A 22,419-nucleotide genomic window follows, 5' to 3' on the forward strand; every position below is an offset into this window, starting at 1 on the left:
TCCCAGATCATCATATCAATTCCTTTCTACCCACATATTTCAAGTTACATTTAACAGCTAGGAAACTCCTTCAGGCCAACAGCAGCTTGCCTGATGAATGAACAGACAGAGCTTTAGACAAAAGTGCTAAAATTGATTATTTTTCATTTAAATATATTTTGTACTTCATCTTACATCTTCACTTAGACAAATAACCTGTCTATTCAAGAAACTACAAGAACAGATTATTTTAATGCATTCCAATGTATTGATTAAATTGAATAAGCAAATGATTTTGCCATTAGGCTTCTGCATATTTTAAAAGTAAAAAGGTTTATAGTGACTTACAGTTTTAATACAAATTCATTATATATATATATATATATATGTAGGTTTTGGTGTCTTCGGGTGTCTTCCCGTGTAAGAGTTGGGGTGTCTAGGCGACGTTTCGACGAGGTCTCACTCGTCATCTTCAGGCTGGTGCTTTCGGCTTCTTGTTACTAGAACAGAGCAGGATCTCAGTGTTTGAGTTCCTATAAATACTGTTGAGGGGGTGTGGTGTATAGCCTCCAACGTTCTGGGCAGAGAGGAAGTTCCTAGGTTAATGTGCCTTTTCTTCTTTTGTTCATTAATTACTTCTTCTTTTGTTCATTAATTACTTGAGGGATGACCCTCCTAAGTGGTACTCAGAATATCACTCAAGTAATCACTCAAGATATCCCTCAAGTAATTAATGAACAAAAGAAGAAAAGGCACATTAACCTAGGAACTTCCTCTCTGCCCAGAACGTTGGAGGCTATACACCACACCCCCTCAACAGTATTTATAGGAACTCAAACACTGAGATCCTGCTCTGTTCCAGTAACAAGAAGCCGAAAGCACAAGCCTGAAGATGACGAGTGAGACCTCGTCGAAACGTCGCCTAGACACCCCAACTCTTACACGGGAAGACACCCGAAGACACCAAAACCTGCATTCCTGTACCCGTGAAAATCTACGAAAGCATATATATATATATACACACACACACACACACACACACACATATATATATATATATATAAACCTGTGTATATACAATTAGTTAAAAACTCTAAACCAGGAGTCGGCAACTGTTTTGGCCCAGCAAGCTACATCTGTATCTGGCTGGGGCAAAACTTTGACAGGTGAGAGGGACCAACCACTGATCCATCATCTGACATCATAATTTTGTCAGGTGTTTGGGAAGCACCGTGCAAATTGCTGCACTTTGACGAGTGTCAACCAGCTGATCTTCAGGCATTAGTGCTTTGAGTAGTGCTTCCCAAACAACAACATGCTGATGGTTCGGCATTTGGGAGGCAGAGGGGGAATGGATGAGCTCACTGAGTTTAATACTAAAGGGAGAAGAGCTGGTGTCCTGTCTGTCCCCTGAAGATACACACTGGGAAGGGTTAGAAAGTACTTCAGAGTAAATGCCTTTACATTAGATCCAGGTGTTGCAGTGGATTATCTGAACCTGTGCCTGAGATTCCCCCCCCCCCTTCTTTAATGAGATGCCTAGAGATGACATGCTGAAACTTAATTAGGATAATATGGAAATGTTGTGGTGTATGATACAGTCAACCATGGAAGAGGTGATGCTCCTGATCTGATGGGACCACATTCACTTCAGGATCACAGCTTGGAATGGTGCTAGCCATGCTTCTGGATGCCCAGAAAAAGCATATTTTCCTAGCTTTGACTGTTAACTGCAGCAGTAGCAGCACCCTCTTTGGGGGAAGGTATTTTGATGTGATGAAAAAACTCTTTTTAATCCATTTTTGATATCCTAAGTCCAACTTGATCTGTGGTTGCCCCTTCCTAGGAATGCTGCCTTGACAGCATTAAGAACCATGAAACATGAGCAGTCCTTTAAAGACTAGTCTTTCATGATATATCAAATCAGTTAAAATTAATTTTGATGTAAGATTTTTGTATAAATCATTTCTCATCTCTTTATATCCAAAAATAAAACATTTACAGAAGCTGAAACATCTCTCTTATAGACAACATAATCATGTTAACCTTTCTCTGTTCCAAAGAGAAATGTCTAAAAGATATTTCATCACAGCATGGAAGCTATGGGAATACAGCATTAAATGAGGTCAGTGAAGACTAAGTTTGAGCTGTTATTTTTCATGAACTAGATAATTTAAGCCTTTCCATGTCATTGCAGTGTGAGTAAGATGTAGAGCTGGACAAACTTCCTACGGATAATGTTTAGAACTACATGTGTGGAATTGTTTCATTTTTTAATATGTTACATTAAAATGCCTGCTCATATACCAAGTAAGACCTTCTCCCACTGCAACCTGAAACTGTTAGGTTGAAGCAAAACATGAGCATGCCAAATTTACCCAATGTGTTCTGCTAGTAAGCAGAGCATTTAGTTTGAACTTGCCTTTCTGGGTCAATGAACGCTGGCTGAGATGCAGTCATGACATATCCAACTGCAGAGATGAAGGTGGAAGATGAATAGGGGTAGCTTCTGACAGCTGTTTCCCAGCACAACACAACTGTTAGCTCCACAGGGATCATTCCTTGTTACAGTAAAGGTGGAAAAGTCTAGCCAATTGCAGGTAAGAACAGAGTTAATATGGAGGGGTTGGGAGCAGTAAATAACTGAGGCAAAATGTGTTCTCTTAAAAAATAAAATATGTTTAAATAGATGCTTTGATTTATGTCAACAGCTGAATTAATTCATTTTTATGAAAATTGATCACAGTTTTTTCCCTATCTATGCTGTCTTCTCAGAATCATAGAACTGTAGTGTTGGAAGGGATCCACCAGAGACATTTAGTTCAACCCCCTGAAATGCAGGAATCTCAAATAAAGCAGACATGGCAGGTGACCACCCAAGTTCTGCTTAAAACCTCAATGAAGGAGAGTCCACCACCTCCTTAAGGAGTCTGTTACACTGTTGATCAGCTATTATTGTTGAAAGTTCTTCCTGATGTTTAGTCAGAATCTCCTTTTTTGTAACTTAAAGCCATTGGTTCAGGTTCTAGTCGCTAGAGCAGGAGAAAACAATCTTGCTCCATCTTCCTTGCGACAGCCTTTTGGATATTTGAAGAAGGATATCATATCTCCTCTAAGACTCCTCTTTATCAGTCTGAACATACCCAATACCCTCAACAATTCCTCATAAGGCTTGGTTTCCAGACTCTTGATCATCCTGGTCACCATCCCCTGCAAACACTCCAGCTTGTCAATATCCTTCTTAAATTGCAGCACCCAGAACTGGACACAGTACTACAGGTGTGGTCTGACCAAGGCAGAATAGAGTGGTACTATGACTTTCCTTAATCCAGACACTATATTTCTGTTCATGCAGCCTAGAATAGCACTAGGTTTTTTGCTGCTGCATCACACTATTGACTCACATTAATCTTGTGGTCTACTAAGACCCCCTAGGGCATTTTTGCATGTACTGCTGGCAAACAAGGTGTCCCCCCATCTTATATTTTTGCAGCTGGTTAGCTCTGCCAAAGTGAGAACCTTACGTTTGTAAGGTAACAAGCTACAGTTTTCAGGATTCTCTATTACCCTTGAAGTGGCATAAAAGTGCTTTCAATGTATGGCGTGGATGCGCCTCTTGTCTCTTGAGTAAGGCTTAGATGAACAGAAGTCTCTCTTGTAGTCTTTTCTGTCCGGGAGGTTAGGTAAGGTTAGTCCAGGACCTGAGGATACAATGCTGTCTTGCAGTTTAATGGCCTATGAGAAGGGGCAACTGTTCTCAGATCTAAAGTTTCCCAGTTTGACTCCTCAACGTCACCAAATAGATAGAAGTCATCTCTCCTCCTCCCCTCAGTTCTTGCTCAATTAAGGGTGGTGTGAGCCCAGGGACTTCCCTGCTACTAAGATTTATGTGTGCATCACCACCCTCTGGCCACAAGCTCTAGCAAGAGTAAGGAGGATGTCATGTGAATTGCTCGCAAGACAGAGAAAGAGATACGATTGCTAAAAATCATTATGGGAAGTTCAAACAGCGCCAACTTTTGCTCTGCATTTTTTTAACACCCCCCCCCTTGCAGATCCAGCAGTCAAATTATTAGGGGAATTGGAGGATCAGCAAAAACTCCTTAGGGAACATATATGGCCCCTCAGGCCACGAGTTAGGCACCCTTGCTATGAAGGTACTGTAAACTTGAATCCCAAGAAGCAAATTATGGCGGGTGCGTCACAAATCAGAAAACTAAGGGCAAGTTCTGCATGTATATTAAGTGATTTGAACAGAACTAGTGAAAGAAGTATGAAGGTGGGTTTTAAAAAGCTAAGCATATTTTTTCTCTTCCTTGTTCCCATACCTATTTCAGTTTAGCTGTTATGAGAACAGATAAACTGGCTTAAACACTCTTGCATGCAAACCATCCTTGTATAAAACCAGCGTCCACAAACAAGTCGCTGCTGGTTGTGGTCCTGCATGCATCAAGGGTGCTGGGAAGGAAAGAATACCTACATCCAAAACTCTGGGTCTGCTTTTCACAGAGAAGAATGAAGTAATTTTCCACACTGAAACCATTCTTGTTTCCAGTCTTTTGCACTGCATCTTAAAAGTATGTTTCCGAATACATAAAATGGGTGTGAACTTTAAAAGCCATAATCTCAATTTCAATAGCTGAAAGCTCTGCAAAAGCAATAATAGCTGAATTATCTTGAAAATGCAATACATATTCATGATTAAAATGCTGATGAGAGAAGTTTTAGAGATAAAGGCATTTAGAGACAAATGTTTAGAGATAAAACATTGCAGAAGAACTGGCTTTAAAAACAGTCAGTTGGCTGCTTCATCTCTGATGCCCAAAAATTTCGTATCTGTACCCATTTACAGCTGTGGCTTTAGCAGGCACTGACACTGATTAAGTAGTAGCCTTGACACTGATTAAAGATTATACTTTATCTTTCTAATCTGGAGTCCCATTAATAAAGTTCACACAGCCAGGACGTATTACTCCATTCAAAATCTTCCTGAAAGATAAACTATCTCAAATTCCAGTCTCCTGTAAGTTACTGTTATTGTGGCAGCCCCTGTGAAACTTTCCTGAGGCCATGCTAAAGATGATTGATCAGCTCATCCTGATCTCTCCTCCAAAAGTGACTGCTGCTTGAGAACCTTGTGTCATAGCTCAGCGCAAAAATTCATTTTGATATCATTACAAAATAGTCTCTAAAACAATGTCGTGTCTTTCCGATTTTCTAGCTTTATCGGATCTGGACCATTGATTTTGCTTGCACAAGTTACTTGTTAGCATCTAAATAAAGACTGGGTTGTTGTTTTTATTTTGATTATGTATTTTGTGGTTTTATATTTTTATTTTGTTCTGTGAACCGCCCTGAGACCTCTGGGTATAGTATAGGGCGGTACACGAATTCTATAAATATAAATATTATAACAATAATAACAATAACAACAACAATAACAACAACAATAATAATGGTAGAAAATATTCAATACAAGCAAACCTCCTATGTATAAAATAAAATATTGGGGAACTATATTTTTAAATTATAGACTTTTTTTTAGTCTATTATTGTTAAGACTATTATTTTGCATATGCTATGATAGAGAAATTGGAGTCATCCAGAGAACCACACAATTCCTTGCAGCTAAACTTCTGGGGGCTGCATGCCGGTGGTAGGCAGAGTCAGTGCAAAAGTGGGTAGTGATACCCCACAGTCTTTCTCTTTCATACACACGTTCATGCGGCTGTCTGTCATTAGGAGTGAACCTTCCTACCGGTCTTACAATGTCATACAGGTGCAAATGTTCATCTGCTTTCCAAGGAGGCTAACTAGATCTCATTGTGTGAAGTTATTTCTAGATTGGGGCAAAATATGTTCAGATCTGCACACTGAAGAATGCTCTTAATACTAGCAAAAGGTCACAAATATTCCTCATATAAAGTATAGTTGTGTATCTGTATTGCAGAAATGAATCCCAAGTGTTTGGAGTGGAATAGGATAAGTTAAATACGAAGTACCAACATACTTTCTATTGGTTTAAATCAGACTTCCGGCTTACATGTTTTATTTTCGTGTTTATTCTCTAAACTAGTACTGTAACAAATCCATGCAGTAAGACAGAGAATGAGAGAGAAAATCTTATAAAACACAGAGAATTTCAACCATTAACTAGCGTATTATGCTTTTATTCATGCAATTTTGAAGGCATAGTGTCAGCTTTTTATCCAAGTCCTTTTCATTATTTCTCCCTGTTGGTGTTGAAGCACACGCTGTGAATGACCTCCAGAGATTCCTCAAGCTATATGCAGAGAGTAAATTGAATCTGAAAGCTTTATTAGATGGATTCCAAAAGAGTAGCTGTGTTAGTCTGAACTCTTTGTCTTTTTATTAGGCGAGTTTGTCTTTCATTTTGTGTCCGATGTCAACTGTCTTGAAAATAAAACTTCTCTTGAAACAGGGTCTTGACCTTGAAAATTCTTCAAATCAAACCACTAAATTCAGTTTTGTACTATAATGTATTTGTTAAGCATGTGTGTCATGAAACTTGCCTCCCCAATGAATTATCTGAAAATCTCTCCCCCGGGATCTTAATTTCCTTAGACGATCTAAAACATTGTCAGGACTGCTACACATAGCATGAATTTCCTACACAAATATTACTAAGGATGACTTCCCAGATCCATTTGACTTGAGCTGAACAGCCATAGGCTATATAGTTTGAAATTCCAGAAAGTGATAAACTCCAATAGTACTGCTGTGCAATGCTCAGCAATTTTTTTCTTTTTTGCCATACATATGATACTCCATAGTTATGGTACTTTATGAGTACCTAATGGCCAGTGTTTCACTGAATGGCTAATGTAAACATGAGGTAATTCATTCAGTTTTGTAAGATTTGAAGACATCTGAAAAGAGGAGGTTGTTATGAAGTCTTACTGCAAGACTCTGACTTAAGTCTGTCCTTAGATGATAACACATGGGCATGTGGAACATGATACAAAATCACTTAACAGACCAAACCTAAATAGGCCTCTGGCAGTCAGGCAGAAAAGAAGGTTCAGTCTGTTCAATTGAAAATACTATCCAGCTGCATCTGTTTCCTGAGAACTAGAAAGGACAACGATTCTTGCCAGACGACTGTAGACCCCTTCCTCAGCTGTAGACTCCCTCTTTTAGGCCAGGTCCTTAGGTTTTCTGTCCAAATTGTTGAAACTTCAATGCTTCCAGCAGGTGAACATAAACTTCCAAGTATTCCTTGACAAAACCTGCTCCTTATGTCCTAATCTACTTCTTGAATGCATCAAGAGGAACATCTGCCATAAATATTGTTAATTACCGAAAACACTTCCAGAAATGTAATTGGAAAGTTCCTCAGAATGCAATCCTATATATGTTTACTCAGAAGTACGTTCTACTATTTAATGAAGCTTAATCCCAGATATACGTTTACAGACTACATATATAGACTAGGTATAGAGGTACTCCAATAAAGCACTGGTGGAATGAAGTTCCACCCATATGATTCTGTTAGATATGGGTGCTCACCTGAGTGATTGCATGTATGAAGAAGAGGGACTGTTCATGGTTGCCATAAAAAATATAGCCAGTTTGGACTTGTAACCACCTGGAAAATTGTTTTCTGTGATACAGTTTCCTATGTGGTTCAATAACTTTTAAACATATCAGGAAAAATATTTTTCTGGAGTTCTGCTTGCACAGTGAAAATTACATGAACCACATAGGGAGCCACTTCTCATAATTAGTATTCCAAGCAGTTTGTATTCTCAGTGTCAAGAAGATCATCAGTGTAATGTAAAATCTATTCTTAAGTTGACACATTAGTTTTCCCAAAAATAAAATGAAAGCCTGCCCTTACTTCATAATTACAGTGTGATTTCTATTACTGATATTCAAGTGGAATCTTTGGTTAGTGAAGTTTACAGAAATTCGTATTTTAAATGTCAAACTGCTAGCTGGTACAATTTCCATTGGACAATGATTCTCCAAAATCTCAGACGGAGGTCTTCCTAAAATCCTTTAATTCAAAGTACTGGTGGCTGAAATGGGAACCTTATGCATGTGCTGAGACTTTTGAAATAGCATTCAGCCAAATAAGTGAGAAAAATGTCCTAGTGAGAAAAATGGGTTCTGTTTATTATGCTGGAGGGCATGCTACTGCTATGGGACATTAGGAATGGTTGTACTGCTCTTTCCACGTACCAGTAATCCTTAAACAAATGTGTGAGCAAGGACAATATTAAGCTCAATACCATCAAATTGCCTTTCAATTATAAGCCTCAGACCTAGGAATAGTTATCAAATCTCACTAAAATAAAAGATGCATACTAAGAAATAAACATGGTTTAGATTACAAAAGTAGTATCTTAAGGAATATATTAACCCATTATTATTCCAAGAGACACAATGCCTGAATCAGAACATCAATCCACAGAAAACCCTATTGACATTTGCTATGATTCAGAAGTAAACAGCAGGGTTTTCCTGGGAATGCAGCAGGGCAAGTGAAAAACCTCTCAGACCTGTGGTTAGAAAGCATGCAACAAGCAGACGTGTGGATGAGCCCATATGCAAAAAAACAGAACGGAGGTAAAAGCAATCAAGCCATTACTGAACTGCAACATCAAATTGAATGAAAATTTAATTCCCAACTTATCTTTCAACTTTCATCTAGCACATATAACAGGAAGTAGCCTTCTTTTTAAAAAGCTCTTATCCAGCACAACCTATAAATCAATTTATGAACTAAATTTAATAATTCCATTGCTGTGGTACCTCGGGTTACAAACACTTTGGGTTACAGACTCCGCTAACCTGGAAGCAGTACCTCGGGTTAAGAACTTTCCCCCAGGATGAGAACAGAAATCGCGTGTTGGCGGCGCGGCAGCAGCGGGAGGCCCCATTAGGTAAAGTGGTACCTCAGGTTAAGAACAGACCTCTGGAATGAATTAAGTTTGTAACCAGAGGTACCACTGTACTTTGTCTTAGAGTATATCTGCACCACAGATGAAGTAATACTAATTCAATAGCTATTCTTCCTTCCTAGGAAACAAATGTCAAGTATTTTCAACACCCTCCTCAAAGTATGTTTAGAATCATACATTCTTGGAGGAAAGCCATGACAACTGAACTAGTTTCAAATCACTATGCCTTTGTAGTGTGAATATTCTTTCAATAGGCCAATAGAGCAGCCATAGAAAATAATAAATATAAGTGTTCTTTGTATGGCTTTCAGCATCAGCTTTCTCACCAGCGTTAGAAATATACCTTCATTTTAACATTTACATATAAACTTTGAAGATTACTGAAACATCAAAGTACTTACCAACAGCAGATGATACAATTCCTGAGGGCCCAGACACTGGCTTTCCTTTCAACACTTGTATTAAATGGTTTACTGCTTTCCAGTCAGTATTTAAATCTTCTAATTTTCTCTGAAATGGGAAGACAGATATATTAAACATTTCATAAAGACCTGGGATGAAAAAGTGTACAGCACAGCTTTTTATATTATATGTCATTCTGTTAAAACAGCACATATGATAATGAAGCAGAAAATTGGAAAATTTAAATTTAAATTTAAAGCATATCTTGACTTGGGAGTAATCTGAACTGCTCTGTGCTGGGAAATGGGAGAAGAATCCTGGGCATTATTAAAGCAGGTAGAGGAAGTTCCAATAACATAACATGTAGTTCCCTTGCAGGCCAAACATTACTCCATTTGTGTGGTTAGCAACCACTTCTGGTTTAAAAAATAATAAATTAGCAATACTTCAATTGATGTCAATGGAAGTTTTCCCTCAAAAACTAATTGTAGCACAGGAAAGGAGATTTCCATCTTGATCATGGCTGATGAGGGTATAAATGTTGTAAAGGTAAAGGGACCCCTGACCATTAGGTCCAGTCATGGCCGACTCTGGGGTTGCGGCGCTCAACTCACTTTATTGGCTGAGGGAGCCAGCGTACAGCTTCCGGGTCATGTGGCCAGCATGACTAAGCCGCTTATGGTGAACCAGAGCAGCTCACGGGAACACCATTTACCTTCCTTCCAGAGCGGTACCTATTTATCTACTTGCACTTTGACGTGCTTTCAAACTGCTAAGTTGGCAGGAGCAGGGACTGAGCAACGGGAGCTCACCCCATCGTGGGGATTTGAACTGCCGACCTTCTGATCGGCAAGTCCTAGGCTCTTTGGTTTAACTCACAGTGCCACCCGCGTCCCATATAAATGTTGTAGTCCCAAATAAAATTGATCACTCTACCCCTAGTAATAATTTTATTAAAAAACAAAAACAAAACCCAGGGATATTGATGATGATAGATAGATAGATAGATAGATAGATAGATAGATGATAGATAGATAGATAGATAGATAGATAGATAGATAGATAGATAGATAGATATAGATGATAGATAGATAGATAGATAGATAGATAGATAGATAGATAGATAGATAGATAGATAGATAGATTACTAAGCTAACCATTCATTCCCCACTGGAAACAAATGTAGCTTCAAAAGGACTGCAAAACAGGGATCCTGTATATCTTTGAAATTCAGTGCCTTTTGTAAGTAAGCAAGAAAGAGAAGATAATATCCCCACAGACTCTTCTATCAAACGTATTATTATATCCCCAAACAGAGTGGCAGTACCCAACATTCACATGTAGTATGTGGTATTTTAAACACAATTTGACATTTTGTGAAAACAGATAGTCTAAATTCTGAAAACAGTGTTATTCCCCAACTAAAAATATTTTTTTTAAGTAGCTAAGACATTGAGGATGACTGAATGTATGTGTAGCTGAAAACTTCTCATAATGTCAAGTACTGTCAATTTACAGTACTTATTTGAGGAAATGGGAACTGGCAGATTTGAATGCCCTCTTTTCTGTTTGCCCTTATCAATTACTTTTTGTCAACAAGATCTAAATATCTTACCTCCTGTGCTAAGTATTGTGGGACCCATTTTTCCTCATTTTATTACAGTTCAACTCATTTATTGAGGAACAAAGAATTTTCAAACATACGAAGGAAGAACAGTGAAGAAATCTAGGCTACTATTTTGTCATCTGACAAAACAGTAGCACTAAATATGCCATTTGAATTATAGTGTTCAGGTACTGCATTCTTATGGTACAGATTAATCATCATTATCAAACCTTTTATTGGCATCACATACAAACATCCATAGTAAATCAATACAGAATTACCACCTCCCCAATGTCACAGAACATTTGTCAAATGAAAAGAGGCAAAACAGTCTAACGTTACATCTCTAGGTCTCTAGGGAGAGCACAGATTAATAGTATGATGAGACACAAAATTCATCAGATATTGATAACATTGAATCTTCTACACCCTCAAGCACATTTTAATTGTGAGAAGAGAGAATTAGGATATGCATGTGAATGAGTATGCTTGTTCTGGTATCCATTGAAATACTGTCTTGGAGCTCCCATCCACTGCTGTGTGTGGCCTGGTGCCTTCGTTTACATCTAGCAATCTGTACTAAGCACATCTGGAGCCATAGGACCTAGCAGGGAGAGATGAAGCAGTGACTTGCATGCCCCACACTCATACACAGGGACCCCAATCAATGGCCACTGAATACCAATCACTCAATCCAGGGGTTGCCTAAGTCCCTAGCTCTGATGTGCACATTTGAGATGCATGGGCTAAGATCATCTAACCAGGCTTCTGTGAGAAGTGATGGAACAAAACTAGTGCTAATAAGTAGCAAGATGTGAGATGCAGACTAGGATGATGTGCTCACTCCTTTCCCCAATGTGTCCATTTGCCCATTGCCATAAGCATTCAGGTAGGCTTCTGTGCAAGATAAGATGGGATAGGGAGCAGTGGTAGTTGCTTCTGATCTTTGAAATGATAACCTGCCTTCTTGACGCAACAGGTACCCGACCCTGCCAATTACAGATCCTAGGCCTTGCAACAAGTGCTGCAAGAAGTGTTCCATCTTTTTCATTTTTCAGGGTCAAACTGTGCAACACTGCCTAATAAGTAAGCCAAATTTATTACAAGGAAAATACCATGTTACTTGCAATAGTCTACCAGTAGAATTATTTAATATTATCTGTATTTATTGAAATAAGCTTCAACATATATAAGAAACATGGCTTTTGAGCATACTGTACTCTTTAGTCTAAATGTTTCTTTTTATCTATGTAGCAAATTAAATCAGCTCATGTTTTGTGTAGAAAGGACTATTAGTCATCCTTGTAATAAATACACAGATGAGGGATATGTTCCCCCACCATAGGAAACTGCTAACTTTATTTATTTTTAAAAATATTTCCATTATATATTTGAAAGCAGTGACGGTATTCTTGTGTAATTGTACATGGTAAAGAGCCGAACTGTACGTGAAATTACCATAGATAGCTATGAGCTGTATGGCTCACCACTGAAAGCTGATGCTATACCTCCAAGAAGAAAAGTACAAATACCTGTAGGATTTCAAACATGGTACTACTAGCAGCTGAGATGGGGAGTCACCAGTGAAATGGGACAGAGTTAAACATTCCCATATTCCCACACTGCTACTACTGGGGTGCCAACTTGAATAAAATAGGGGGGCAGCTAAGCCCAACTCTTCCTGGCATCTCAACTTCACTATGAAGTGATATAGTCTTGGGAGGACTATATTTTAATTTGGGCAAAAGATATGGATGTGAGGGTTTGAATTAATGGATTGGATTCCAGACTTGCTCCTTCCATTTACAAAAGGAACTGGGATACAATGGAGGCTTTCTGATGGAGGAACAGGGTAGTTTTCACCAAAGCCCCTGCGGCCACCAGCAGCACTCTCCACACTGTTCTAGAGGTCTTCCAACCTTCGAGAGCAGCTTTTGGGGAGATACGGGCGGGTGCCCAGGGAAGGAAGATTGATAAATATTGCTTCCCTGAAGCTTTTTTTCCTATGCAAACAAAGTTGAGCATGTCTCGATTCAATCCATTGTATTGTATCTATAGGAAGTAAATAATATTTTAAAAATTAAACAGCTCACATTTTAAAATTAAAAAAGCAAACATGAAGAAAAAATAGACTCATAGTATGATACACTGTATAAGCAAGGGCAAACTTCTTATCACAGTCTATCTATAGAAGTCTGAAGCTGATTTAAACTAAGGTCCTACATTTTATCCTGCTTCAGTGCTGAATATGGTAGCTGCAACAGAAATCTGATTTAACAACAACAACAAAAATTATAATGACCCATCAAACACTACATCCTCAAACATATCCAGAGCTACTTTTAGCAGAAGGGGACCCGTGCCGCTCAATTTGATGGAAGAAGTGGAAAGGACCTGGCACAAGGCAGTCTATGAATGGCAAATAAAGAAAGGAAGATGGCATAAAAGGTGGCCCAGCCTTCTCCCTTTCTCTCCTACCCACCTCACACACTATTCACACATGATGGGCAAAGTTTTCCCCAGTGCTTTTTTTCTTAAAAAAATGTTTAGGGATGTTCTCATTTTCCTACTCATATTGAAATACTGCCCCTCAATGAGGCCAAACTTAGATTCACAAAATGTTTAGGGGTATGTGTACCCCTGCGTCCCCCCAGAAAAAAAGAACTGGTTTTCCCTGGCAGAATTGTAGTTTGCGTTTTGAATGGGACTACTTTATTGATCAGGTGGAAGAAACTGAAAATTGAATAAGATTTAGAGAGGCTTTGCATCAGCTGCCAACATGTTATCATTCCCAATTCAAGGTGTTGACTTTAATGTATAAGGCCCTGGGTGATTTGAGACCCTACACCAACCTGCCCATGGATTAAGATATGCAGTTAGGCCCTTCTCATGATGTAGCCCATAAGTGAGGCACACTGTGTTGTGACTTGGGATACAGCCTTTTCAGCAGTGGCTCCCTAGCTATGCAACTCACTCCCTCCTGAGATTTGATTGGTGCTGTTGTTGGCTATCTTCCAACAGCAATTATTTATTTTTATTCTCACAATGGGGACTGATCCATTATCAGCTGAGCTGGAAACTTTACTGAATTATTGGGGTTTTTATATTTTACTTTTTAAAATCTGCTCTGGGATCATGAAAGTGATGGAGGGTGGGATATAAGAATAAGCAATAAAAATGAAATCTAAAAAGCTTTAGCTGAAAGCATAACATGTATTTCTCTGGTACCTTAGAAAGACTCAAAGTTTCAAATACATTGCATCAAGGACAATTGTACAACAGGGGAGGCATAACCCATTATGCAGTAATAGATATTACGAAGGTTGCTTCATTACCGTTACGGGTTGAGTGGCTGGTTTTTCTTTGTATAAATGACGCCCTTTAGACAAAATCCCTTCCACATCCGGCTGTTTAGCTATCACGGCTGCTTCAATTTCCTGAAAAATAAAAATACACAGTGTAGATTACCTCTACTCTAAGCAATAAAATCAAAGTCTGAAGGCTCCCTGGGAAGCTGTATACACCCTGTAGATTAGTTTCTTCTTTGGAGTAGTAATGGGAATAGTTCAGCAAAACAGCAATGAAGGAAACGGGGAGATTATTGCAAAATAAAATACAGGTCATATGGCATAAATGTAGTAAAATAAATAGTAATATAGGCAGTCACCCATGAAGGTTTCAGTAAACCAATGTCACAGAATTTAGTCAAAATGCAAACAAGAAATAGCAAATCATTTAAGAGAAACTATTCCACACCAGCAGCTGACCTTGCAAAAATTGGGAGAGGTTAATGGGACCACAGAAGACTCTTTAAACAGCTTTCCTAAACCATTCTCTTAATAAAAAACCGCTTGGTGGTGTTGTTGTTTTGAAATGCATGGATTCCGTCTTATTAAAAATAACTTAGTTTTATGTTAATTTGATTTAAATTGGTTACTTGTCAGTGTTAGGAAAAGAACATATTCTTCATAGTTAATGTCAGGAAAGAGCAGAAATTCATTACTACTGAGGGACATCTACTTAAGGCATGAGCAACCTAGAGGCTTTTGGAGAGCTGGCCCTGTTGGTGGAATACCCAGGTCCACAAACCACTGATATTGCTCTAAAAATTCAGACCCAAAACTGGCTAGTAAAGAGCTGGAAAAACACTTCATGTTAGGGCTTGGGATGCTACTGTAAAGACAAAAAACACAGGGATCTTATTTACCGTAATTATCAGAATTGCCAATTGCTTAGGAGTAAGCCCCATTAAACTCACTGGAATAAACTGCTGAGTAGGGATGGATTGGTCTGTAGCAGGCATGTTTCATATGAGTTTAAAAAGGGGGGGGGATGTTCTCTTTGTAAGCTCATCAGCACAGTGCCATGCTCTAACCAACTGAGCTATCCAAGCTGATATAACTAGTAGGCATTTTAACAAAACAGAATTTTAAAAAACCACAAGTAGCAGGTCTCAGAATTCTCTCCCAAGCACAGCCTGTCTTGCTTTTTCTCTATTGGTTGATTGTAAATTGGTTAAGAAAAAAACCCCTTCCTTTTTAGGAAACTTTAGGCATCACTATTTTATGGAACTGATTTCACCTGTCTGATTTTTTAATAATCTTCATTCCTTATGTATTCTGTTATTTCCTGCTGCGGTTTTAGTATTAATGTATCATTTTATCTTGCAGGCACCTTGAACTTTTTGGAGGAAAGAATGGATATAAATATTTTAAATAAACAATCACCCTTTCACCTGAGACATGTATGTAAATGGCATTAATGTTAGAAGGGATGCCTTTTAATTTAAATTACAAGGAAAGGGCCATGACTAACATAACATTTGACAGATGGGGCTTTTTCGTTATTCTTTTTCTAAAGGGAAACCTCACTATGATGCAGTGCTATATGGCTTACTGAAACAGGTTTTTTTTTCTTTTTCCTTCTGTAGTTTGATCTACTTCTGGCAGCTTTTTCAAATGCTTCCTTTCTGTTATGCCACTAGCTATACACAGTGACTATCTTTCTTTTTTATCCCATCTCAGTCATCTGTCCCAGTAGACAAAACTGTACTGCAAAAGTTTGACACTAGACAAAATTGTACAGCAAGGTGTTCACTGTCTTGGAATTCAACCAAATCATGTCAATGATGGAGAAATGAAAAATGCATTCTGCTCTTTAAAGTGTCCAGTTCAATGTCATTCTAAATATTTGCAAAGTATCATTTCATTCTTCAGCTTTCTGTTGTCAAGTTGCTCTTGATGTTTGCCTGACAGTTTTTCTTGGTTTTTTTTTAAAACCTTTCATGTCCTAACGTCTTCTGTCTACTAGTATTTATCCTTTGGCATATTTTATCAAGTATTTTATAATTCCCACTTTCAAATAATTAAATACCTTTTCAGTCCAACTAATAGGTTTTTATTCCTGATTAGTGTATTTAGAATAAGTTAGATTTTCCTTCTCTTGCTATTCCTTTATTATTCTGTTTACCTTGACATACTTCAAAATACTCCAAGAGACCAACTAAAATTTAGATATTTTAAAAACTGATATATAGCCACCCTTCCATACCCCATGCAAACAAGGAACAATAAGTCACTGCAATGTAAATGAAGGCTGTGTATTAATGGTTCAACTTTGAGTAAAGCTTAGTTGAATATCACCCTTAGAAACTCCGCTGCACCATCCTTGTAAACCTTTGTTTTAGAAAGGTTTCTCAAAAGTAAAGTCCATTTTCAAGCTGAACCTATTTTTCCTCTGAAGCTTAAGTTTGAGTTAAGCCCAACATTGAAATATACTGCACTGTCAAAACATTTAGAGGTTATTAACCACTTAAAGGTTTTTCTCAATCAATCAATCAATCAATCAATCAAGTGGTATATAAATTTTGTTAAATAAATAAGTATCAAAACATGATGGGTTCCAGGTTAAGTTACTTCCTCTTAGTTCCCATTTCAATCTTAACTAGTCTAGCCATGCCTACTCAAAAGTAAGTCCTATTGAATTCAGAGTAATCCAGGTAAACTGGGTTGGGACTGAGTATACATGGCTAGTATTGCACTGCACTGTCAGTCATGATTTAAGTCCCACTAATTTCAGTGCATACCAAGTGCAGTAAATTTACAATGGTTTTCTATACATATTTATTTGGAAGTTAATTCCAGAGTGCTCAGCAGGATCCAATCCTAGTTAAGTGTGTATGGGGTTGCAACCTTAATCTGCGCACAGTCCTTAAATTTACTTTTTACATTTATTGTTAGCACTTCTATCCCATCTTTCTGTTAAAAAAATATACAAAAGCATACATTTTGTTCAGCAGTCAACAGAAGCATTTTTAATTTCTGACACACAAAAATCCATTATTAATAGCTTGCTAGCAATGTTCTCAATGGATTTATTCTTTGTAAAACATATGAGTGCATGAGTGAACTTCACAAGAATGCATAGCTCAGAATCAGTTTTAGGGACCTAATACTGACATCTTGTTATAGTCTTCCATGAATAAATCCTTATTGTTTCCTTTAATAATCCTTTTGTTTTCATTTATTTCAAAGACGAGGAAGAAAGACAAGTTGCTTTCACTTCTGGATGATATTCAAAGGCTCATAGATAGACTTGTTGTGAATGTTATGATGATCCTACAGTTTCTTTTCTGAAATACTTCAAGCTTTTTAAGTATTTGCAAATGCCACAGCAAATTATTTATTTTGAAATTAAAGTATTTCACAAACTCTCAGATGTTTTTCTCCTGCACTATTTTCCCTAAGCAAATAAAATCCTAGACATTTTAGAACATTTCTGTTCTACTTCCATCTTACTTGCAATGTATTCCCAAGTTTGAGAATAAACAGTGTAACATTAATATAGACAGCTTATATATGCATTCATTTCATATAATCAATAGTTGATACAAATAGGTGATTTATTCGTAGCTCTAGCAGTCAGCAAAATGGCTAGTTATCTACCTTACTAATTTGATTTACTTGCTCAGTTTTTGCAAGCATAGATCTATGAATCACCATTCAGCTCTAGAACCAGTTTTTGGTAGACATTTTTGGGGTGAGTTATACACAGCTGGGGCTCATGTCTGCTCCATGCTGCAACTAGGGAGATCAGATACAAACACAGTGTGGCTGGGAGTGGCCTCGTGGCCTGGCCAGCTATCTGATCCTTTCCCATCTTCTTCCCTGCCCACATAAAGAGCAAAGATTGCTAAAAGAAGGAGGTCAGAAGGAAGAGGCTACAGAAAGGAGATTGAAGACTAATGGGAACACATGGACAGGCTTTGTTTTATATTGAGTGACTTTTTTGGCAGGAGCTCCATTCTACCTCAAATCAGCAACTTTTACACCAAGAATTGAAGGCCATGACAGTTCAGCACAGCGTGACTTCTGCTTACCTAAACTTAAGATAATTACACAGCCTTCTTTCCATGACTAAGTAGATAGTGCCCTCCTACTCATATATACTGAAAAAACATTAATTGCTCTTTTGTGCTAATTGTCTAGAATATAGTCAGTCTTCCCTGCAGAAAGTAAGTTTTTTGGAAAGATTCCTCATGAATCCTTCTTTGCTATAAACTATTTTTTGAAACGAATGCCTTCAGAAAAGTGATTCTAACATGACATACATCTTCAAAAAGCCAATTCATATACACTATGAAGATCTATTTTTGACATTTGTCTCCCTTTACTGTGTATGTTATTGCCTTTAAAAAGTTATTTCTTACCCCCAAAAGTGCTAGGAAATATTGGTACTTTGGTACTCGTCCTTATTTAAGTGCAGGAGATGCTATTAAGGCAAAGCCCCACTGGTCCTGATATTTTGCTGTATGAATATTCTTCAGAGTCACGTAAGGACTCAGCTACATTCATAAAGATAAAGTGTTTTATACAGTTGTACCATGGATCTGAAATGCTTTGTGAGTGTTCCGGTTTTCGAATGGTTTTCAGGAGCCGAACATCTGGCACAGCTTCCGATTGGGTGCAGGTTGCTCCTGCAGCCAATCAGAAGCCACACCTTGGTTTTTGAATGGTTCTGGGAGTTAAAGAGACGCCCAGAACACATTCTGTTCAAGAAGCAAGGTATGACTGTATGCGTTATAACACTGACACCAGATGGCACTGCAGAGTCCCACCTTTCACCAACAGGATTTCCCTTTATGAAGGGGTAGGAGCCACAACACTCAAGATCTGATTCCTACACTGTGTGGAACAGACCTCCTGATAAGATGGTATCTGCAGGAGGACCTCATCTGCAAAGCACAGTGATCAATTGTATGTATACAATCTTTTAGGCATCCAGATCCCAAGCTGAATTGGGCTTTATACACCAGAACCAGAACCTTGAATGTCAGCTTGTGCAACTTTTTCGGTAGTGTCATAACATGGTAGGGAAATCTTGTCCCAGTGAGCAGCCAAGACTCCACATTTTGCAGCTTCCAGGCCAATCTGAAGAGCAGTCGTACCAGTGCACTGAGAACAACAGTCTCGCTATCCTGGTCTAGAAATGGCTGTAGCTGTTTTACTAGCCCAAGGTGGTAGAAAGCAGTGTCTTTCCAGGGTTTTCAAGCAGAGGTCACATCAACTGCCACCTGATTCTTTTAGCTACAGTAGGTGCCAGGGACTGAAATTGGGATATTCTGCTTTCTAAGCATGTGCTCAATTACTGAGCTATTGCTTTCATAAGAATGTGCTGAACTGAAAATAATTATTGACACTACTGAGATATGAATAAAAAGGAAAAGAACCAGTGCTGAATTCTATTGATTAGAACCGTGACATTCATTACAAGAATACATTACACATAAAGGACAACGCCTGTTTAACTTTACTATTCATCTGCCACTGGTATATTTTTAAAAGGGAAATTAGCTCTTCTTTTGGTCAGTCTAATTCAGGAAGGTGATCTAATTAATTTTTCTTCATGCTTTGTTTTCATTCATATCCCTTTTGTTGGCATTCTTATCTTTTACCGTAAAAGCAATCTGCTGTCAATTAAATGTATTGTGATAAATAGCATGCACACAATGATTAGCATATTAACATGATAGATGCTTCCCCTGATACTCATCTCTATAACTTATCAAAGTCTTTATTTTATCCTTACAAATTGTTACTGAAGAAATTATTATGGGGCAAAAATCATTATAAATATGGAGCGGTTTGCTGTTGATGGGATATATATTTAGTAAGATAGCTATTCTGTGTATATAAAGCATAAGATTAGCCTATTTTAAATCTAGGTCTCTCAACTACTGAATTCTACCATAAATAAAATTCCCTAATTAAGCTAAGCTTAGCTGTATGGTAAGTAGCTAAGATATTCCTAAAATACCTGAGCTGCCTTACAACATATAATTACTTATAAAATTAATCACATCAGCTACTTCAGAACATTACTGGCAGAGATTCATGTTGGCCACTTCATTGAGCTCTCAGAATTCTCACACATTTTCTTTATAAATATTTTCCATTATTAGCCCTATTCTGTGACAACTGCTGGATTCCTGAAATCTCTTGCTAGATTTGTCAGGAACTTTTTGCCCACATACTATGTATGTGTGCTCCACGTTTTCCTGGATGAAACCGATTTCTCTACTCATTTCAATCTGGCTTCAAATCTGGTCATGAGAATGAAATGGGAATGGTTGCCTTGGTGGATGACCACTGCCAAATATTAGACAGGGGGAGCACATCCCTGCTGATGCTGCAGATGCTCTCAGTAGTATTTTGTACATTTGACTATGGTATGGTTTGTCTGTTTGAGCTAGGCACTAGAGAAACCACTTTGCAGTGGTTCTGGCTCTCCATGAAGGCATGTTTCAAGAAGATGATGCTGGGTGACTTTGGTTCGACCTCATGGCCGTTGCCTTGTGGGATTCCTCAAGATTCTACTCTATACCCCATGCTTTTGAATATCTACTTGAAACCACTAAGAGAGGTTATTGGGAGTTTTGAGGTACAGTGTCTCAAATATTTGTAAGAAGACAACCCGCAAGAGGTTGCCACCTTATGAAGCCCACCACTTCTGGAACTTCCTCCTACAGAAGATTTGTATGTCTCTCACACTGCTTACATTTAGGCAGCCAGTTAAAACATTTATTTTTAATTATGCTTTTGAGCCACCCTAGACATGCTGGGTTCTGTGTTATATTCTTTTGTTCTGCATTTCCTGTTATATTTTATTGTTTTGTCTGTTTGTTCTTTCTTTGTTTTATCCTTAGGAAGAGTAGGGTACAAATGATTTTAAATAAACATATGGACCACTGAATTCCATGAGATTTAATCCTTAGTAAGTGTGTGTAGCTTTGCAATCTAGATCTACTTAGTTTTCCTTTGTGTGTAAGTATGCAATGAGATTTGCGATCAGTTGCTGAAGCATTAATAGCCTGGACTGATTATCCTGGCATAGGCCTTTCTAGCTTTTTATTGGGAATATAACGTTTTGCTTAAAGGATGAGTTTAAGATTGTTTATTGACAATTAAAGTTCTTTATGGGATTCAGGGAGGCAATGAAACAGCTGGGTGAAAGAAGAGATAGGCTATATAGTTAGTCTCTGTACGCCCACTACCAGAAAAACCACAAAGGGTTTCTGATGTTAGAGGAAAGAGAACAGATTAGTTGTAACAGTATTAAGATTGGAAATAAAAAATCAAATTATGTCTTGTGTGAACCATATCAAAGTGTCTTGGTTACTGCGAAAGACATTTAAAAACAGGAAGTCAATAATTTAATTTAATGTTTGCGTACTGTTACCCTGCCGTAGAAACTAAGATTTGAGAAAAGACCTACAGTAATTGGCTGATTGATATCCCACAGACTTTTAAATGCATCTGTGGGGTTATTGTTTTGTTGTTTTGGTTTAATTATTTGCTTGTATTTTATTCGGTGAACCGCTCTGGGATCTCTTGATGAAGAGTGGTATATAAATTTACAAAGGCCTATACCACTTCTGACATGCATATGTTGAAACCCACTAGTATATAATGATATATAACTGTTCAAGAGTAGCAGCAGTAGTAGTCAAATTAAATATCCACAAATTAAACAGTTTTACTCTGACATAATGTTTAGGTGTTAATAACACTAGGTGGCAAAATACAACTCATCTCCTCAGAAAATGGAAAAGTAAAGTAAATGTCACATTTATCCATCTTTACCATGAGTATTATAACACCACCAACTAAACAGGCAGAGCAATCCTAACAGTACCTGAAAGGGCAATGGAGCAGGGAGGCACTACCACATCCAAAGCTTGCTAATTTGGGTGGAAAGTAGGGACATTGGAGGAGGTTCACCACTATATTGAGGCTGGCATAGCAAAAGGACCCTTTTTGTGGACCGAGGGGTGGCCTCCACAACCGTGGATTTTTCCTGTTAGCAGAGGAGTCTTTCTACCCAATCCTAACCGGCTTCAGGAATGCAGACGGGGGCCTTCTTAAATCCACCAATCACTTGCATCAGTGGAGAACTTCTGATGAAATGTCTTCTTTTCCTTTTCATGCATGACTTTTCTTTTCCTTT

General features: G+C 38.0%; 1 protein-coding gene across 10 annotated transcripts in view; it reads right to left on the minus strand.

The window, feature by feature from the left end:
* Positions 1–22,419, minus strand: part of DMD (dystrophin) — a 1,036,503-nt gene that overhangs the window by 308,310 nt on the left and 705,774 nt on the right. For all 10 annotated transcript variants that reach the window (XM_081197764.1, XM_081197771.1, XM_081197761.1 and 7 more), the window contains 2 exons: positions 14,250–14,351; positions 9,308–9,416 (listed from right to left, as the gene is read on the minus strand). In XM_081197764.1, the coding sequence (XP_081053890.1) occupies positions 9,308–9,416; positions 14,250–14,351 (211 nt within the window). The remainder of the gene's footprint in view (positions 1–9,307; positions 9,417–14,249; positions 14,352–22,419) is intronic.

This window comes from Podarcis bocagei, assembly GCF_964188305.1.
Source record: "Podarcis bocagei genome assembly, chromosome: 6".
NCBI lineage: Eukaryota > Metazoa > Chordata > Lepidosauria > Squamata > Lacertidae > Podarcis > Podarcis bocagei.